The sequence below is a fragment of the Pseudonaja textilis genome, chromosome 17, assembly GCF_049901715.1.
Source record: "Pseudonaja textilis isolate UNSWEBS1 chromosome 17, rPseTex1.2, whole genome shotgun sequence".
Lineage (NCBI taxonomy): Eukaryota > Metazoa > Chordata > Lepidosauria > Squamata > Elapidae > Pseudonaja > Pseudonaja textilis.
Window position 1 is genome coordinate 8,080,471 of NC_142006.1, and position 20,160 is coordinate 8,100,630.

General features: G+C 43.8%; 1 protein-coding gene across 7 annotated transcripts in view; it reads left to right on the plus strand.

Moving 5' to 3' along the window:
* Window positions 1-3,822: 3,822 nt before the first annotated feature.
* Window positions 3,823-20,160, plus strand: part of MAPKAP1 (MAPK associated protein 1) — an 81,224-nt gene continuing 64,886 nt past the window's right edge. For 3 of the 7 annotated variants that reach the window (XM_087914620.1, XM_087914622.1, XM_087914619.1), the window contains exons 1-4: window positions 3,871-4,065; window positions 12,088-12,415; window positions 13,851-13,940; window positions 17,087-17,238. In XM_087914620.1, coding sequence (XP_087770746.1) covers window positions 12,157-12,415; window positions 13,851-13,940; window positions 17,087-17,238 — 501 coding nt within the window. In that variant the 5' untranslated portion in view covers window positions 3,871-4,065; window positions 12,088-12,156. Of the gene's footprint in view, window positions 4,066-12,087; window positions 12,416-13,850; window positions 13,941-17,086; window positions 17,239-20,160 lie in introns of those variants that run through there. The other 4 variants (XM_087914616.1, XM_087914623.1, XM_087914618.1 and 1 more) reach the window with 4 other exon arrangements.

The following is a 20,160-nucleotide window of genomic DNA, read 5'->3' on the forward strand; positions in this document are numbered from 1 at the left end:
ATCTCAAGTCGGAGTCCTTGGAGAGGATAAACTCGGAAGCAATTCCCTTCTGGCCCTAGTCCCGTTTTGCAACATCGTTATTGGGATTTAAGGCATTGAAGAAACAACAATAATAAAAGGCAATTTCGGGCTGCCAAGTTTGCCATCCAAGTTGCCCATCCTTGGCACACCTTCTTCCTTCATGTGCAATTGTGCATATTTTTTTAAAATCCTGCTTCTGCCGGATAAAATTTATTTCTCAGCAACTCTTTAACAACATGGCATTTTGGACTGTGTATATATATATATATATATATTCAACATTCTGTTTACCATTATTTATTAATGCCTATATTTAAAAAATATTACAGTTGGAAATTTATTCCAATGCGCATTAGTAAATTATGCTTGTAATTCCTAATGCATTCTTAATTATGAATTTATTCCTGCCTCCTTTTATTTATGGTTCCAATGCTCCCTCTTGCAGGGCTGCATATATAATTGGAGACACTCTTAATTAAGTATTCCTGGACATTACATGTTACAAAATATTAAGAGGGAGGCGAGGGTGTTTCAAACAGAATTATAGTGAGCAACAATTCTTCCATTACCTCTCCGTCTTCATTCATCAGCCGGCCAAGAAGCAGCAACAACACACAACACAAACTTTTGTCTTCCTAGAACAGCTTGTCCCAATGGGGGGTGGGGGGGTGTTACCTGGATGGGGCTAAAAGTTGGGAATTCTTGGAATCGCAGTTCTGTCACGTATGACTCTTGACGGATGTATCTTATCTTTTCTGTACACTGAGAGCATTTGCACCAAGACAAATTCCTTGTGTGTCCACTCACACTTGGCCAATAAAGAATTCTATTTCTATTCTATTTCTATTCTATTCTACATTCTATTCTATTTTATCTTCTATTTTATTTTATTTTAGTTTTGGTCCATTTTGCGAGCTATTCTGTTCATCTGTTAATCTTGCCCCAGTGGTGGAGTGTAAATCATTTCAGTGGTTAACTTAGTAACACGGTTGTGAAGTAGATCTGGTTTCCCCATTAACTTTGCTTGTCAGAAGGTCGCAAAAGGGGCCTGCCCACCTTCTCCCTGGGCCCTTCATCGGTTGCGAGAATTGGGTGTGTAGTGAAAAGAAGGATGAGGGGGTGATTGCATGATAGCAGTCCAATTATCTGACAGGCTGCTACAAAGAGGAGGGGTGTGTGTCAAGTTTTCTCATACATGCTCAGCAAACTAAATAAATAACATAAATTTATTTTCCAAAGCACCTAAAGGCAAGCCAAGGAAACAATGGATGGAAACTAATTCAGGAGACATCCAATCTAGAACTAAGGAGAAATCTCCTGAGAGAACAATTAACCAGAATTTGTAGTGATTGGCCCAAAGTCACCCAGCCAAGTTTCACGGCTAAGTCAGGGCTAGAGGATTCATGGTGTTTTTCATTTGCAGACCTGTAGCTTAACTGTCAAAATCAAACAAGCTTTCATTGTTATATCGTCCCACAACAACAATCCTGAGAGAGAGAGAAGGAATGGGTTTATTCAATGGGTTGTTCGTTTTAAAGGCTCAGTCGGTGATAGGCAGATTTTCTCCTTCTCCCTCAGATTCTCACATGATGAAGTATCAGTAGTTGGGGTTCTGTAGGGGAAGGCGGGGGGGGAGTGGACCTGAGTGAAAACTTTGCAGTGCTTATAGTACTACGATGGCAAGTCATGCCTACCCTTTCAATCTGTAAGTGAGGACCTGAGTGAAGACTTAGTCTGAAGTAAAACTTTCTTTATGTATAAAGGAGGAGGAAGGGAGGGGGGAGAGAGAGGGTGGGAGGGAAGGAGGGAGGCTGGAGATGGGTGGACCTGAGTGAAGACTTCACAGCGCAGAGGACTGAGGTTTAGGCCTATCCTTTTTTCATCTGTGAGGGCCTGAGTGAAGACTTCATGTAGTGGAGAGGGTAACTTATATGGATGCCAGCTTTATGTAGGAGGAACTGAGGGAATGTTTGTATGTGTGTAAATGAACCTGAGTGAAAACTTCACAATGTACAGTAGTTTAGCTTATATCTATTTTAGTGTCTGTATAAGAACCTGAGTGACAGTAGTTTATATCTTAAATTGGGGGGGGAAGAGGGGGGGGGATGGACGGACCTGAGTGAAGACTTCACAATGGAGAGAACTGTGGCTTATAGCTATGCCTATCTATTTCATCTTCACATGAGGACCTGAGTGAAAACTTCACAGTGCACAGTAGTTTATATCTTTAGAGAGAGGGAGGGAGAGAGAGAGAGAGAGAGAGAGAGAGAGAGATTGCTGTCAAAGAACTTGAGCCTAGGCCTCACAGTGAAGCAGAAATTTTTACCTCAGAAAGTATGAAGTGTGTTTGATTGTGTGTATGCATGTACTGCACATATGCATGGAGACGCATAAACGAACAGTACAGCCCCATCATAGTAATGTAACTTTCATCTCTCTTCATAATCTTTATGAGAGGACCTGAGTGAAGACTTCATGGTACAGGCAGCATATCTGCCTGCCTAACTAATCCACACAGGAGGACCTGACTGAAGACTTCACTCTCCTTCCACTGAAGCTAAGGAGGTCTGGATTTGAGGCCTTTTGGGGGTGGGGACCAAGCAGGATTTCTGTCTAGGGTTTTTATTTCATTTTGGGGTGTGTTTGTGTGTGTGTATGAAAAACGTGGATGAAAAAAATTCATTTCATGCCTGTTCAGAAGTGAACACAGACAAGTCTGTCTGACTTAAGCAGAGGTCAAAATGTTAGACTCCACCCTTTCAATACATTAAAATATAAACTTGAACAAAAGCGAAAAGCAGGAAGTGAGTTGGAGCAAAGTTGAGCATCTGAGTAAATTTTCCAGTTCTTCTACTTTGGGCTTGCTATTTTTCACCCTCAGCATCTTGAAGGTTTTTGGAAATTTGGTGGTTTTCCTATTGTTGGAGGATGGAGAGTATCGCAGTTGACCCAAAGGTGCTTTTTTATCCCAAGAGGCAACTGGACTTTCTGGTTTTTTTTCTTTGAAGATGTTTCGCTTCTCATCTGAGAAGCTTCTTCAGCTCTGAAGAAGAGAGAAGAGCAGCTGAAGAGAGAGCTGAAGAAGCTTTTCTGCTAAGAAGCGAAAAGTCTTCAAAGAAAAAAAAACCCGAAAGTCCAGTTGCCTCTTGGGATAAAAAAAGCACATTTGGGATAACCGTAACCTGATGGATGATCGAGAATCTCCATAGACCTAAACCTCCAAGTGGCCTCAAGGACTCTCTAAAAAGGATGCAAATGACCGGCTGTCTGCAAGGAGTATCCATCCTTCCCCACCATCCAGTCAGAACTGAAGAAGCTCCTCAGATGAGAAGCGAAACGTCTTCAAAGAAAAAAAAAAAAACAGAAAGTCCAGTTGCCTCTTGGGATAAAAAAAGCACCTTTGGGACAACTTTGACCTGATGGATGATGGAGAATCTCCCTAGACATAGACAGTTGACCTCCACCGCCCAACAAAATGATCGTTTTTCACGTAGGCATCCTGGGTGGGTAACCATTTAAAAACAAAACAAAGTAATCCATCATGCAACGAAAATTGTCAATCCCTGCAAGGAAAAAGAAAAACGGCATAGAAAAAATAATTCCTGAAGTCTTCTTACAGAACACACACACAAAAACACATATATGTTTGAATCCGAATAGACGGAGAGCACTAGGACCCATCAGACCTCGCCTGCCGCCACCACCGCTGTCTCTCCTACGCACACGGCGCCTTTATGGCCGCCCCTCTGTTTTCCTCCCCGCCCTCCGCGAAGCGCATGCGCACACGCAGCCCCGGCCGGCGGCCTCCGCTAGACCTCACCGGCCCCCCCCCCGCTTTACCCCGGTTTCCGGCCACTTCCGAATGGCGGCACTAGTACTTCCGGGTCGGCGCGTCCCGTGGCTGAACCTCGCAGCGTTGCCCGCGACTCCGTGAAGCGACCCTCCTCCCCACAGGCCGCGGTTTCGGAGGCCCCCTTCCCCCAAAACACGCCCCCACGCCTGGCGGGGTGGGGAACGGTAGCGACGGCGGCGCCCGCCCGGCCCGTAAGTCCATTGCAGGCCTGCCTGGTTGGGGAATCCTCACCCCCGCCCCACCCCCGTCCTGGACTCCAGGTCCCATCGTGCGCGGCCTGTGGGGAAGGAGGGACGAGCCCTCGATGGGGCCCGAGAGGCCCTGGATGAAGGAGCGCCCTTTGGGGGAGGGGAGAGGCTGGGGAGGGAAGGGCTGGGGGAGGGGTGCCCTCACCCCCATCTCACCCCCTCACCTGAGGGTCTGCAGCCCCATTGGCCCTACTGCTCCTTAGGGAGGGCAGCCCCTCCCACCCATCCCAGCTCTGGCAAGAATGGGGGGTCTCTTTCCCCCCTCCCCATGGACCCTAGCCCCCCACTAGTCTCCCCTCCCCATACTGTCCCTAGAGGGATTAGATTACAACCCCTTCCCTCCCCCCATAAAAGAGACCAGGGGTGACCAATTGCCACCCTTCAAGAACCGGTGGACTCCAACTCCCATAATCCCTGCTCCCTTCTTGTCCCTGCAGGGATTCTGGGAGTTGGAGTCCACCGATTTCAGGGGGTGGGGGGGATCTTAAGACTCTCCCTTATTTGCAGGGATTGGGATGGAAATAGGGGGGAAGGGGGCTTTGACTCCCAAAACTTGACCCTTACCCACCCACCCCTAAGGCTGACTTTTGACCCCAAGGGGCTCTGCTGTGACTTATGGGGCGGGCGGTCCTGTTTTTTTCTCTACCTCCTTTTTTCCCGCCTCCGAGAAAAAAAGGCTTTTTCTTCCCCCTTTTGTTGTGGTTGACTTCCTTAGGCCACTGCGCTGCAAAACAAGTGAATGGGGGAGGAGCCAATATGCTAATTTGTTGTTGTTGTTGTTGTGTATTTGGAGTACAAGAAATGCGAACTGCTAAAACCTGTTTTGCTGTCTCCCAAACTTTTCCCTAAGGCAAGCCAATTATTTTCCCAGGGCGGGGGATCTGTATGCCGCAAGCGTAGTATGGGTTTTATCAAAATTTAAAGAGTCATCTCGTTTTGGGGGGGGTGTTTTTTTTTAAATCAAATGCTCCCCTTCCCTAAAATGGATCCCAGTTGGTTTCAAGTCCACTTCACTTTGGGATTGTGAATTGTGGCAGAAAAGTTATTATTTCCTGCGACAAGACATGGGATGCTGGAGTCACCGATGTAATATTGACGTGAAATCATCGCGAAGTATGGGAAACGCATCGTGTAAACCTGCTTTTGTTAAAAACGCTTCCTGGTTTTTCCTTATTGGGAATGGAGGATATGGATATGATTCAGCCTTCCCCAATTTGGGACCCTCCTGCTAATTTCCCCACTTTGAAATATAGATTTAATATAGAAATAGAAATATAGATTTATAGAGTTGGAAGGGACCTTGGAGGTCTTCTAGTCCAACCCCTACTCAGGAAGGAAATTCTACACCATTCAGACAAATGGCTGTCCAATTTCTTCTTAAAAACCTCCAGTGTTGGAGCATCCAGCACTTCTGAAGGCAAGTTCTTCCACTGATTAATTGATCTCACTGTCAGGAAATTACTTCTTAGTTCTAGATTGCTTCTCTCTTGATTAATTTCCATCCATTGCTTCTTGTTTTGCCTTTAGGTGCTTTGGAGAATAAATTGACCCCCTCTTCTTTGTGAGAGTCCCTTAAATATTGAGACTCTGCTATGAAGTCACCCCAAGTCCTTCTTTTAATTAAAGTAGATATTCCCATATCTTGGTGGGTAGCAGCATGAGTTACATCTTACCATGTTATAGAATTAACCCAGCACTGTTATTCTGCAAGAATATAGGAGCATGCCTTCTCTGTTGCGGCACTAGCCTCTGGAAATGACATTTCGTGAAATATTCATACAGTTTCCATTCTAATGATGATCATAAAATCATTCTTTAAAAATCCATTGTTCTCTTAGGCTTTGCTGTCGGTTGATTGCATAGTCTCTGTGTTTTGAGGTTTGGAGTTTTTATTGGTTGTGAGTCATCCTTTGGTTGGTTATGATCTTTCTTTTTCTGTCTGTGTTGTTTTTCTGCTATTAATTACAATCCACCCAGGATTCTTAGGTTTAAATGACACTTGGCTGGGAATGCAAAGAATTCCCAGCGCTGCATTAAAGAAGGTTTGCTTTTATACACCAGTTTGTGTTTGTTTAATTTGAACAAGGCTTGGGCCAGAACACCCAGGTTGGAGACCCCTGCTGTAGAAGATGCTAGAAGCCTCTGCTAGTGAAATGGCCAAATTAATGCCAAATGAAATCATTGGTGCGAATGCAGATAATGTTTGCCGCAATCAACATTTCTGGCAAGAGGAAGGGATGGCCGTGTGGTCACACGATTTATCAACATGTTGCCGGTAGCCTCGTTCGATATTGTGGCCTAATGTCTATGAAAACATAATCAAGCCAAACTAAAACCACGCGTTTGCTATTGTGGCATGGTAGCGCTGCTTTCTCGCTTGTGTGTTGTTCCACGGCTGTTCTGTGGTTGCTGAGAAACTGTAGTCAAAGGTGGAATTGTTAGTCAATAATTGCACACCTGATTTCCTTTTTTACACCCACTTATGTTTTCCGGTCTTGAACTCCGAAGGAGGATGGCAATTGCTTGCTTTGAATAGGACAGAAAGATGCATGGGGTCCGTTTGGCTGTTGAACTCTTTAGCATGTCTTTCAGCTGAATCCAGACTGCTTCCGTTGCTTCTTCAGTTCCACAGAGGAGCAGCAATGGATTAGCCCAGCTTCTAAATCTAGCCGACTAGGTTGTCGCAATTTTTCTCGCTGATCGTTTACATTTATCAGCTGCTGATAAGGTGAATTGGTCGCTTGTGGTAAGGATGCAGCTGTTCTTCACCAAAATCAGTCGGCAGACCGGACAGGTCTGGGGCAAAAACGGTCCACTAAAAGTTCATCTTGTTCCATCAGCGATTATGTGAATTTTGCTATGCAAGTTAGCCTAATTTTCGGTTTAGTTGGCCACATGACCATGGAAAATGTCTTTGGACAACAGTGACTCCTCCGGCCAGGAAACCCCCAGCACCTTGGTCTGGAGTTGGACACGATTGGACAGGGGAACCCTAATCTATCCCTGGACAGGGGAACCTTAAATCAATTTATCTATCCATCCATCCATCTTTTATTATCTATCTATCTAATCTACCTATCCATCCATATCTATCTATCTGTATTTATGTATCTATCTTATTATCTATCTACCTACCTACGTACATACATACCTATCTACTTTATCTATCTATCTCTATCATCTATCCATCTATCATCTATCTATCATCTATCTATCAATCGATTGATCGATCTATTGATCGAACTATCAATCTACTATCTATCTTGGAATATCCACATAACTCGTACAAACAACATTCATACTGCAATATGCACTACCCTTCTGTGAGTAAGACAATGAATTAAAGTAGCCACCTCTGATGGGGTATGGTAGGCTGCATTCCTACGAGGGAGAGGTTGATCCCGGAGCAGCAAGAGGCAGCTGAGCCTGGATATCATTTGTGAGAGGAAGAGGGTGAAGACAGCTCCTCCTTAATAGTCCCCCCCCCCCCAAAAAAAAGGGGATCACGTGACTATGGGACTCTGTAACTGTCATAAATATGAGTCAGTGGCAGAGCATCTGAATTTTGCGTGGCCACAGTTTGTAAGTCACGGTGGATCGTTTTGAGCTCTGCTAAACTGTTTGGCCAACTACTAGACTGGGGGTCGGCAGCCTGCACCTCTGGAGCCACGTGCAGCTCTTTCGGCCCTCTGTTGCGGCTCCCTGTTGGGTGATCCCACCACTGGCTGGCCCGGCCCCTCACCCTCCCCTCCCAGTCACTCCTCACCTGGCACGAGAAGGTAAAACACAAAAAAACAGAAATGGGAGGAAGGGGGGGAGAGAGAGAGGGAGGGAGGGAGAGCGCCATTTCCCACAGAAAACACCGGGAGCCAAAAAAAAACCTGGGTAGACGTGGCGGAGTGGTGTGTGTCATGTGACTGGGTGGGAGTGACGTTGAGTTGGCCACGCCCACTCTAGTTTTGTGGCTTCCGGCGTTTTCTGTGGGAAACGGGTCCAAATGGCTCTTGGAGTGTTGTAACGTTGCCGACCCCTGTACTAGATCACCTTTTATTTTATCATCTTTTATTTTATTAATCAGACATCACGCATTAAACATGGCGCAGCATAACCTCCGAAGCCGGTCCGTGTCAAAAATCGTAAAAGCTGTGATTCCAAAAAAAAAAAAAGAGGAAGAGTGACAGGCTTCAAGTGCAGCCAAATCGAAAACAAGAGGCTGCCTTTAAAAAAGACATTAAAAGCCAAACCAAACCAACCTTCTCCCATCCTGTTCCGAGCAATATTGAAATGAAGAATGGCCTCACTTTGTCATCTGTTCCAATTGATGTTCCACTCTTTCGCGTTGACAGCTGAAAAGGCCCACAGGTGCCATATAAAGAGGTGACCACGTTGTCATATTTCATTTAGGCGTCCCTCTGCAAAGGCATAATTACCTAATTAGGTTGTTAATTAGGAGATTAGCATTTCGCTCTATTGATAGAATGCTCTTTGCAGGCAGGAGTCGAGAAAACAGATTTGTTGGTCTAATTTATAAGTGTGGGGGGTTTCTTCTTCCCTTCCTCCCCCAGACCCAATACTGATTTGCTTAAAATATTCGGGGAGAAAAATTCTGCGTTCTCAGAGGTAGGAAAGCTTTTTTTCTGGAGACCCCGCCGTTTAGACGTGTCAGCCATGGCTAAGCGGGTTGGCCTTCTCCAGTTGTCCACCTGGAAGACACCCAGGTTGGAGAAGAAGAATAGAGATGATTTGCTAGGATTTCTTTCATAAAAATCTCTCTTCCTCCTCTTCTCTTTTTCCTCCTCCTCCTCTTCTTCTCTTCCTTCCTCCTCTCCTTTCCTCCTCTTCTCCTCTTTTCCTTCTGCTCCTCCTCTTCTTCTTTCCTTCAATTCCTCCTTCTCCTCCTCTGCTTTCATCTTCCTCCTCTTCTCCTTTCCTTCTCCTGCTCTTCTTCCTCTTTCCTTCTCCTCCTCTTCTCCTTTTCTCCTCTTTTCCTTCTCCTGCTCCTCCTCTTCTTTCCTTCTCTTCCTCCTCCTCCTCCTCTCCTTTCGTCTTCCTCCTCTTCTCTTTGTCCTCCTCTCCTTTCTTCCTCCTCCTCTTCTCCTTTTTCTCCTCTTTTCCTGCTCCTCCTCCTCTTCTTCTCCTCCTCCTCTCCTTTCATCTTCCTCTTCTCCTTTACTTCTCCTGCTCCCCCTCCTCTTTCCTTCTCCTCCTCCTCCTTCCTCCTCCTTTTCTCCTCCTCTTCTCCTCTTTTCCTTCTCCTGCTCCTCCTCCTCTTTCCTTCTCTTCCTCCTCCTCCTCCTCTCCTTTCATCTTCCTCCTCTTCTCTTTGTCCTCCTTTTCTTCTCCTTCTCCTTCCTCCTCCTCCTTTCCTCCTCCTCCTCCTCCTCTTCTTCTTTCCTCCTCTTCTTCCTCCTGCCCCTCATCCTCTTCTTCCTCCTGCCCCTCCTGTTGTGTCCACCTCCAAGCATTCCTGCTTAATTTACAAATCTCTTTTCCAGTCTTAATTTTTTTTTTCAATTAGCCCTGAAAGGAGCTGACATTTCTCCTCCCATCCGTTGTCTCTCTTCTTGTGTCAAGTACCTGGGAATTGACACATGGCAAAGAACATGGTGTCAATAGCAGAGAAGACACATTTTGCTGGAAAGGGCCGGATTGAAGAAACCTTAATTTGGAAACAATGCAATCCTGCCATGAACAGGAGATATATTTTTTTTATTTTTTAAATTATTTTTTTACTATCCTCCACTCTAGTGACTGCAGAAAGCTGAAACTGACAAACTGTAGATGTGTTCTTGCAAAACAAAAACAAAAAAAAGCCCCTGTGATATATTTCCTCCCCTTCTTTGCTAACATCACACATTCCTCTAAAGCATTTATCTGTGGGAAGTGGGGGAAATATCATTATTATTTTTTCCTGCAAGATGCACCGAAACTCCATGCTTTATTAATGATTTGGGAGACACAGCTCACTTAACGGTCGTCCTTTTTCAACGGCTTTTTGAACCCGCGGAACCAGGGGGCTGTCATTTGGAGAGAACGTAAGGAAAATAGAGTATTAGGGAGGGAAAATCCAAAATTTGGGTTAATGTCAGCATTCTAACTAACCAATTCCAACCCAATACACTCCGAGACATGCATTTCCTCAAAGGTCCATTTTATTAGAGTTGACATATTGGCACATCTGGGAAAACCCTGAATTGGAGAGTTTCGGATTTTCCCCTTCCCCAAAGAGAAACCAAGAATCCATCCCTTGCGTCCATCGCTCCATCACATGCCCCAATCCAATCTTCAACGTCCCAACTGGAGCCATCCTTCCAGCCGCTCCGCTCCAAGTGCAGGGCAACATTCCTTGTTTTTCCAAGTATTGTGCAAATACAATTCTCGCTGCCGTCAAAACCTGTAATATTAAATATATCTGTTTTTTAAAGAAATCATATTTTTCTGGTACTGTGCCTAACAAAAAATATTTCTGGCTTTAAATGTATGTGTTGCCTTTATCCTTTTCTCCAACCCATGTGTGTGTTTTCATCCAAATTTTTCTTGCCTTTTCTTTTTTTTTTTTTTGACATCGGTCCAAACAAACCCATTTATTTCCAAAAAAACAAAAAACCAGACAGTCTTGAGTTCTTCTTCCTGCTTTTCTGCTGTTATTTTGCCCACCGTATTGGTAGCCGGAGATCCTGACACGGGAATAGTATATTTACAAATGGTAACCCCCCCCACTGCCGTTTGCCCTTGGACTAATGTGCAAGTTGAAAAAGTGCCAGTTGTGAGAAGGTGCCAGAAAGGTGCCCGCATCCTTTCCAAGGTTCCCACCCAGGCCGTAAACGGTGTGAATTTGGGGTTCAGTGCACAGGAAGATGGAAATAAATATATAAATGGGCCTTTGCACCTGCTGTTAGCCTGTTGTTTAACTCCCTCGGCAGACATTAAATCATTTTCAAGCACAATAATAGCATGGGAGGTAAATTAACTAACCATTAACAATCTTATAAATACACAATTAACATGCCAGCGTTTATACGACGAAGGCGTGGATGGGGCAGCAGTAATTTTTGACTGGGAGTTAGCTTCGCCGGGTCTTTGAAGTGCCTCAAGTGGTTAATAATAATAATAATAATAATAATAATAATAATAATAAAGATACGTATGATGCTGGCAGCAACCCGTATCAACCAATCAATCAGTCAATAATTGTGATACATTTTTAAATCTTCAGTTGACTGAGTTTCACGTTTAATAAATACTAATACTAATAATAATAATAATAACAACAATAATAATAATAGATACCTATGATGCTGGCAGCAATCCGTATCAACTATCAGAGCCAGTCGATATTTATGATGAATTTTTGAATGTTCAGTTGACTGTTTCATGCAATAATAATAATAATACGTAATAATAATAATATGTAATAATATGTAGTAATAATAATAATAATAATACAATATGAAGAGCAGTCCTCGGTAATCCGCTCTCGTTGCCTAAATCACATTATGGATACCTTGTTGACAGAAAAGAATGTTTCTAGTTTTGGGGTTGAGCTGTGGGCTTCTCGGTGTTCTTTGAGGTTGGTGGTTTTCTTTACGGCGGCTCCGTTAGTCACAGGGCTGTTGAGAGAATCTGGCTCCCCGATTGAGTTGGCTTGTCAGAAGGCCGCAAACGCAGAAGGACCGAGTTGGAAGGGACTTTGGAGGCCACCTAGTCAACCCCCCCTCCCCCCAAGCAGGCGACCAAAGCCGATCACACGATCCCGCAACCGTCATAAATGCACGTTGCCGGTTGCCAAGCCTGTGAATTTGGATCACGCGCTGGTCGTAAGCGTGAAAAACGATCCTAAGTCCCCTTTTTTCCAGTGCCGTTGTAAGTTTGAACGGTCACTAAATGGTCACTGTTGTAAGTCAAGGGCCACCCCGCTTGGCACCCTTTCCTAAGCTTGTCCTCTTCTGTCCTTTGGTCCCGCAGGTAACGAAGACATTGGTTCAGCATGGGTCGGAGGAGATAGTAGGGGAAGGCATCAGAGCGTGGCTCAGGATGGCTTTCTTGGATAACCCAGCCATTATCCTGGCTCACATCCGGCAGTCGCATGTGACCAGCGATGACACGGGGATGTGTGAAATGGTCCTCATCGACCACGACGTTGACCTGGAAAGAATCCACCCGGCTTCGGCCAACGGGGACGACAGCTCGGAAGGACCAAGCAGCAACGGCGAACCTCAGGGTTACGTGTACTCTCAGTCCGTGGACATTACCTCAAGCTGGGACTTCGGCATTCGAAGGCGCTCAAATACAGGTGAGTCCCTCAGGGAGCATCTTGGGAGCTCTTCCAAGGAGGAGATGTAGGATAGGATAGAGAATGGAATGGAATGGAATGGAATTCAGAATGATAGAGTCAAGGCAAGTAGAGTGGAATTGAATTCTTTATTGGCCAAGTGGGATTGGACACACAAGGAATTGTGTCTTGGTGCAAATGCTCTCAGTGTACATAAAAGAAAAGATATATCCATCAAGGGTCAAGAATCATAAGATACAACACTTAATAATAATCATAGAGAAAGAAAAGAAAAGAAAAAGAAAGAAAGAAAGAAAGAAAGAAAGTAAGTAAGTAAGAAAGAAAGAACGTGCCCTGGTCAACTCCAGACATCCCTGGTTAAAGGAATCGAGTAACAAAGGGGGTGCAATTTTTTTCCCCCTGTTTGAAACAAACAAATAAACACCTATTCCCTTATTTGTTTTGGGTGGAGCTAAATAAAACAAACCATAGGGGGGAAAATAACTAAATTAGGGGTCTGTCTACATGGCGATTCTCAGTCATCCATCAGTTTGGCTAAAAAAAAAAATCCAAGTTTTGACGTGTCATTTTCTAGGAGCTTTTTCTTTAAAAACAAAAATCCCAGTCCTAACCAGTTTATCCAATTGTTCCTCTTCTTTGTCTGGGGGGGGGGGGGTGGGGAATAATCTGACATTTAAAACATAAAGAGAATTCCAAGTGGCAGCGGAGATATCCGTCTCCTGATTACTGATATTTCACCCATTTGAGCGTGGACTGTTTTTGGATGTGGAGTCGAAAATATGTAAAGAGGAAAAATGATATTCATTTTTTAAGATTTGACTAATGTTGCACAGATACAAATCATTTATTTTTACTACCTATAAACTGTTCCAAGCACAGGGAAGGAAAAGCTATGCTAATTTATATAGCGTTGACATTTTATAATTTTCATGATTTTTTTTTTAGATAAAAGATTTTATATTTAAAACTTTAATAGTCTAGTCTGAGTTCATTTATCTTTAATTTTTGAAACGGGGAGAGTAATTCATAACAGTAATTTTATTCCTGTAATGTAATATTCACTTCAGTTCATTTGTGCATTAAAATTCCTTTAAGACCGTTATTAATGATTTATATAATGAAATGTCATATTAATCACAGAAGTTTTCACATTTTATTATTCTCTTCCATGTTAATACTATCTTTATGATCTCTATTAATGTTTTATATCCTCTAATTTCAATTATAAATCAAGAACATTTTCATGTTTTTGTTGGTATTTGCTTTTCAGAGATGCCACCTTTAAAATTTTATTGCATGCACCCCCAACCATAGATGTGCAGCATAAAACATCTTTATTCATAGAAAGGTAGTTAATTATGTCTTTTGTTCATAGCAAACTTTCGTTGACAAACTTAAACATTATAATATATATATTTTCCCCCCTTTTTCTAAGCTCAGAGACTTGAACGGCTAAGGAAAGAGAGGCAGAATCAAATCAAATGCAAAAATGTGCAGTGGAAAGAGAGAAATGCCACCTGTTCTGGTAAATATATATATATATTATTTTATTCATTATTTGTTTCCAGGCCGGTTTCATGCATAAAACCTGGTTAGTTTGTAAATCGTTGCATGATAAAGGATGAAAACAATTTGTGGGAAAAGACAAGTAACGTCGGAGAAAATTCCTGTAAAGGATTCACCCGAAAACATGAGCTGTCCATCCATTCGCGCGTGCTGCCCATCTGGACTTCCACATCCATCATCCCTAGCCAGAAAGTCTCATGAGCAGGCAGGATGATGGGACTTGTAGTCCAACACTCGCGTTTAGCCACAGGTGGTCAAAGCTGGAATTTTTGGGCAAAGGCCTCCTCTTTGTTTTTTTGTCCTGATGGATCCAAATAAGATTCATTTGGGGGAACAGAATCGGTTTTAGAGATTGCCGGGGGCGCTGTTCCATTTCGGACCCCCGTAAAGGGAATTATCTCAAGCTTCTGTTGTCCTGAGCTGCACTCTTGCTGCCGTATCGGAGCTGCTAATCTGAAGCAGATTAATTTTGTCCTCTTTGTTCGAGAACAGCAAAACGGGGTGGCTTCCGTTGTGCGCCTTCTTAGTTCACAACACACAGACCCTTGTTTTATTTATTAGGCTGCTGTTCCTCTGAGGGGCACAAAGCAGGACTAGTGGGAGATATTCCATTTTTATTCCAAGAAGCTGTGAGCTTGTAACCTAAGGGAGAGATCTGTGTCACTTTTCATCGCTTTAAAGCGTATCCGTTCGGCGAATACACAGCCAGATTCCTTGCAAAATCCGCTGAGCCATTCGAGAATTGGCCTTCGCAGCTGACTCCTTTCAGTCTTCACAGCAAATCTTCTCCACTTTCTCCTTGTTTACACAGTACATGGAAATAATTGGTTCACTATTTATGAACTGCACACTGTTGTATTTTGCTCCTCTGCATTATCAATATCTACATTTTGGGAAGTGCTCTGCTCAAATTCTGAGCGAAGAAGCTTGAAAACCCTCCCCATAGCAAATGACAAATCAAACCACTGGTACGTCAACAGAGCAAAACCCCTCACTTTCTTCCAGCACTGATGATGTTCCCTAGTCAGGTGATGAAACGTCTGCAAGAAAACAACCGAACGCAGAGAGCGTTAATGACCCCCAAATCAAGCCAGACCTTCTGATCTTTGGTGCCATATCACAGTTTCCCCAGATCATCCCATCACTCATTCAGCAGAAAAGAATTTGGGAGATGGAATCAGCATCTGTGCCAGCCAAACAAACCAGGAGCCCAGGATCTTGCAATCTTTTCCCAAAGGGAAAAATTCCCTGTTAAAATGAGCTAAAGCAAACCAGACCGATGACACTCAACGGAATAACCGTGTCTCAAGTTCATTGTTAGACGTGAATTTCTTTTCTGGCATTTTTTTCCTTCTCCAGAGCAGATTGGTCTCTTCAAATTAGATAAAAAGGCTGTGACATACTTGGTGTTAGTGACGATCGTGACTGTTGAATCCGTCCCTTCTGAGTTAAACTCAGCTCGGTTTAGTTATCTCGGGGTCTTCTCTTTTTGTAATGGTGACCCACCCGCACCTCTTCCATCTCAATATTTTTGGCTCGAGCTGTCGTCTCCGTGAAGCCGGCTCCAGTTTGACAAGCTTTAATCCCGCCATTTAACAAATGAGTCATCCCCACCCCCCCCCCGTGCCCACCAGTTTTGGAAGTCCTCGCTCAATCTGCCCGAACCTCCGTTCCAATCCTCGAGAGAGACAAGCGTGTAAATCTTTGGGACGTCTACAGATCCAGGAGTAAGCAAGATTGGTAGCTTGGAAGCGGATCTGTCAAATGGTGATGGATTGAGCTTGGGGGGCACCTCGTTCGTGGAGCAGATGTGTGGTGAAACCCCCCTCCAATTCCACATTGGCTGAGCAGAGAAGAAACCAGTGGCAATCGGCAATAGGCAACAGCTCCACAAGTCTTGACAACTAAGCTCACCTGTCTTCACTTTTTAAAATAAAGACACCCTTGCCTTACCCATGAACTTTCTGGCTCATCCTGAACATCTGACAAAGTGTGTGTCCCTACCCCCCAGTTCCTAGGTTGAGTTGATGCTCCAATATACCAAAGCTCCCCATCTTCTCTTGATGGGATGGTTAGCTTCCACTTTCACGAGGTCCCTTCCTATCCCATTAAAAACTCCCAATTTTGGAAGCTCTCACCAAGCCACAAACATCCACGGGCTTCCAGTGGTACCCTTCAAGGTTCAACTACATATTTGCAACCCTCAGTGTAAGAGTTTTCCACATCCCTCTCAACCCCATGGCAACTGAGTTGAACTGAATACTTTTATTTGGCCAGGTGTGAGTAGACACACAAGGGATTTGCCTCTGGCACAGAAGCTCTCAGTGTTGTCCCGTCGGCCACTGGCTCATAAAAGTGTGTGTAACATGGAGTAGCTGCTTCGGGATTGGATAACTGACCAGGGACAGGGTCCATGTTACCTAAAGGTCAAGGTAGAAGTTCTCCTCGCACATAGGTCACTTCCGTCTCTACGGGGTGGTGCTCACCTCCATTCCAAAGCCGCTGTCCAAAAACGTCTCCGACTAAACGCTGAAGGCGCATGGAATGCGGTTCCCTTCCCGCCAAAGGGGTCCCTATTTTTCTACTTGCATTTTTTTTTTTACATGCTTTCGAACCGCTAGGTTGACAGAAGCTGCGACAAGGAACAGGAGCTCACTCTGTTAGATGGCGCTAGGGATTCGAACTACTGACCTTTCTGATTGAGAAGCTCAGCGTCTTAACCACTGAGCCACCACCTCCCTTGTTGTTACCTAACTGTAGCTAAATTCCAGTTCCCCATAGACCAGCTTTTCCATTGGAGGTTTCAGCCTTGGAGGGATCATCCAGCAGATACTGTAATCTCAGAGGTGCTTTTCCAAAGGCAACTGGGCAACGTTTTTTCCTTGAGGAAGGCGCTTTGCTTCTTATCCGAGAAGCTTCTTCCATTCTGACTTCTTCACTTCTTTGCATCCAAGAAGCTTCTTGGATGAGAAGCAAAACGTCTTCCCAAAGGAACAACAAAGTCCAGTCGCCTTTTTGAGAAGGCACCTTTGAGGCCACCAGGGCCGAGAATCTCCGCGGCCATTCAGATGTCTCAATGTTCCTCTCTTTTCTTTCGAACCCCAGCCGAAGAGCTGAGCCACCTCTTTGAGAAGAAGAACTTCAAAGTGAAGCCTGCCCATGCTCCTGTGAAGCCATCCATCCTCTCAGTCCGACTGGAACAGTGTCCTCTGCAGCTGAACAACCCCTTCAACGAATACTCCAAGTTTGACGGCAAGGTAAGCGACAGCGACCCGCTGCTCCGCGTTCCTTTTTCACGGTTGCTTTGTGGGGGGGGGGAGGTCTCCCGAAATCAAACCTTCCAATCCAAGCACAGCTCGGACGAAGGGGGCTGAAACGGGGGTTGGATTCCTGGAAGGAACATCTTGACCTTTAAGGGGTTTGATGCCAACAGTGTGACGGCCCACCAAACCTACCCTGTTTCCCCGAAAATAGGACCTACCCTGAAAGTAAGTCCTGGCTTGGTTTTTACACGTTCTCGCCCAATATAAGCCCTACCCCCATCAAATAAGCCCTAATTAAGATTTCTTCAAGGTTGGCAAGGCTTTCCTAAAGGCCTCTGGAGGTGAGAACAAAGCTCTAGATCCGATAAAATATCGCTTGTGACAATTAAGCAACCTGGTAGGCCTGAGTGACACATGCCAGCGCGATGGGTCCCTGAAGACGTATTTTTATCACTGCGTTTGGATGCTTTGAGGTGGTCGCTTTTTTTTTTTTGGTTTGTTCCCCCAGCTGTTATTCAAAAGCAGCGATCATTCTCCCCAAAAAAAAAAAATTCAGCGAAGGATCAACTTAACTACCGCCAGCTTGCTTTCTCGAGTTTCAATCGCTCTCGCTCTGCCTTTCTTTACCCATCAAAATAAACATTTTAGTGAGCCAGTCGAGAGATGGAATGTTCCCCGGATGGTTCAAACTTTATTCTTTAAAAAAAGAGAAGAAGAAGAAGAAGAAGAAGAAAAAAAGAGAAAATCAAAGCCGGTGTTCCCACTTTGAAACAACAAACAAAAAAAGATTTCAAGAGTCACCCCCAGCCCCTGGAGTAAATATATAATTAAGTAGGGACATTTTATTTATTTTTTTTTACAAAAAGCATGCTTAATTAGGCCCCCCAAACTCCCCCCTACCCCCCCATAATAAACTTCCCCATCTCTTCCCAATTAGGCATTCCTTCCTCAAGAGACCCAACTGGTTGAGTTAATTATGCAAATCAGGCACGTTTTTCTATTCCCAGGCGAAGGATTTATGAATGTTTGCAACAACAACAAAAACACACACACACACACACACACACACACACACACAAAAACAACAACCCTGCAACTCTACCTACATAAAAAGGGAATTCAAATTGTTGTATTTGAAACCCGGGAAAAAAAAAAAGCTTAAAGAGGGAAAGATTTGTTTAAAAAAATATTGATATTTTTTTTTTAATGTCAACATAAGAACCTCTCTGCGTGGTTCCTGTGATTTATTTATTTTTTTAATCACGTTGTGAATTCAAATTGAAAGCAGGGCAGATTTAGTGACGGATCGTGTGTGTGTGTGTGTGTGTGTGTTGCTGAATTAACCTTTCTCAGCCATTCCAGAGAGCAGTGGCCTGTGTTAAAAGTACGCTGGGTTTAGCATTCCAACATCTCCAAAAGATTTTGGGTGCTCAGCAATGCTTAATGGATCGCGCGACGGCTGTTGTTACCTTATTATCCTAAATTGTCCCAAAGGCAAAAACAGACTTCGTTTTTCCTCGAAGACGTTTTGCTTTTCACCCAAGAAGCTTCTTCAGTTCTTCGTTTTCAAGGGGGGGGGAAGCACCTTTGTGTGTGTTGCACCTTTGGGACAACCTGGATGACGTGAGAATCTTCATAGACCCTCATCCTGAATTAATTGCTCCTTTCCTGTCCGTTTCGGTCCATCCGTGCAAAGTTTCTAGGACTTGCTCAAGGTGGTGAAAGCAATAGATCACCAAACACCCCGAAGCTTTCGAACTGGGGAGGGAAAAAAATGATTGTGTTTTGTTTTTTTTTTTAAAAAATAAACCTCTGCCTTGCACTTCTGAAAAATGCAGCAAAAATTAAACTTCCCTGCCACAACATACTTCAGCTCTTTGGGGATGAGTCCATCGAATTTGAGGCTAAGAGGGGGCTCAGGAGGGGGTCCAAGATCCTGGCCCCCTGTCTGAAAAAAAACACCCAACAACAATTTCTTTGTTAGCAACTGTTTTTTAGCAAGGAGGCAGGGGGGAAAAGGATAATTCATGAGTACTAATTGCCCGGCTGTTAATTTTCATAAGTGTTGATAGAAGCAGTTCCTTAAATTAAACTTTGTTTAAAACGTACCAAGGGAAATATTCAGCAATGTCGGGCCTGAAATGAAAATTAATATGAATGCTGTGGCAATTAACACGTACTGGTTAATAGCTTTTAGCAGCATTTTGGGAGGGTAGACCTTAAATACATTTTTCGCATGCTGCTCTTGTACCAGTTGTGTTCCACATTTACGTCTGGATAATTATGAACAAATGTTTTGGTGTGGTTTCCCCCCACACACACGCACACACACAATCGTTGGGTACTAAATAGCTTTCCCAAAAAGAAGCACGCACACACACACACACACACACACACAGCAGATAAAAGATGGAGAAAGGAAATAGACTGTGGTGTCGCTGATTAAAAATATGTCTGAGATAATGGTTTGATATTAAAAAATCAGGTGTACACAAATTAGAGGTTTTAATTTCCATTTTCCGTAATGAATTATTTCTAGCCTGAACAGGTGTATCCAAATTAAACTTCTGCATCATTTCTCAAGTGCTTTTTTTTTTTCTTTAAAAAGAAACTGTAAAAACTGTATACTCCCAATTAAATGCATCAAAATTAAGTCTTGATTTTTTTTTTGAAATGCCTTTAAAAAAAGAGAGAGAATTGGTTGTTTTTTAGCTTTTTCCCCCCCACTTGTTCACTCTCAAAATACATGTAATTTATGTTGTTATTGCACATTCAAGCACGCGTATTTTCCTCTTGCACCTATTTAGGTGCCAAGGAGAGGTTACACTGTCTTAAAACAAGGTGAAAATGAGAAAAGTATTAAAAATTAGAAACGAAAACAGCAGCCTGACTGAACCTCTTTCAAATTCTTTAAAA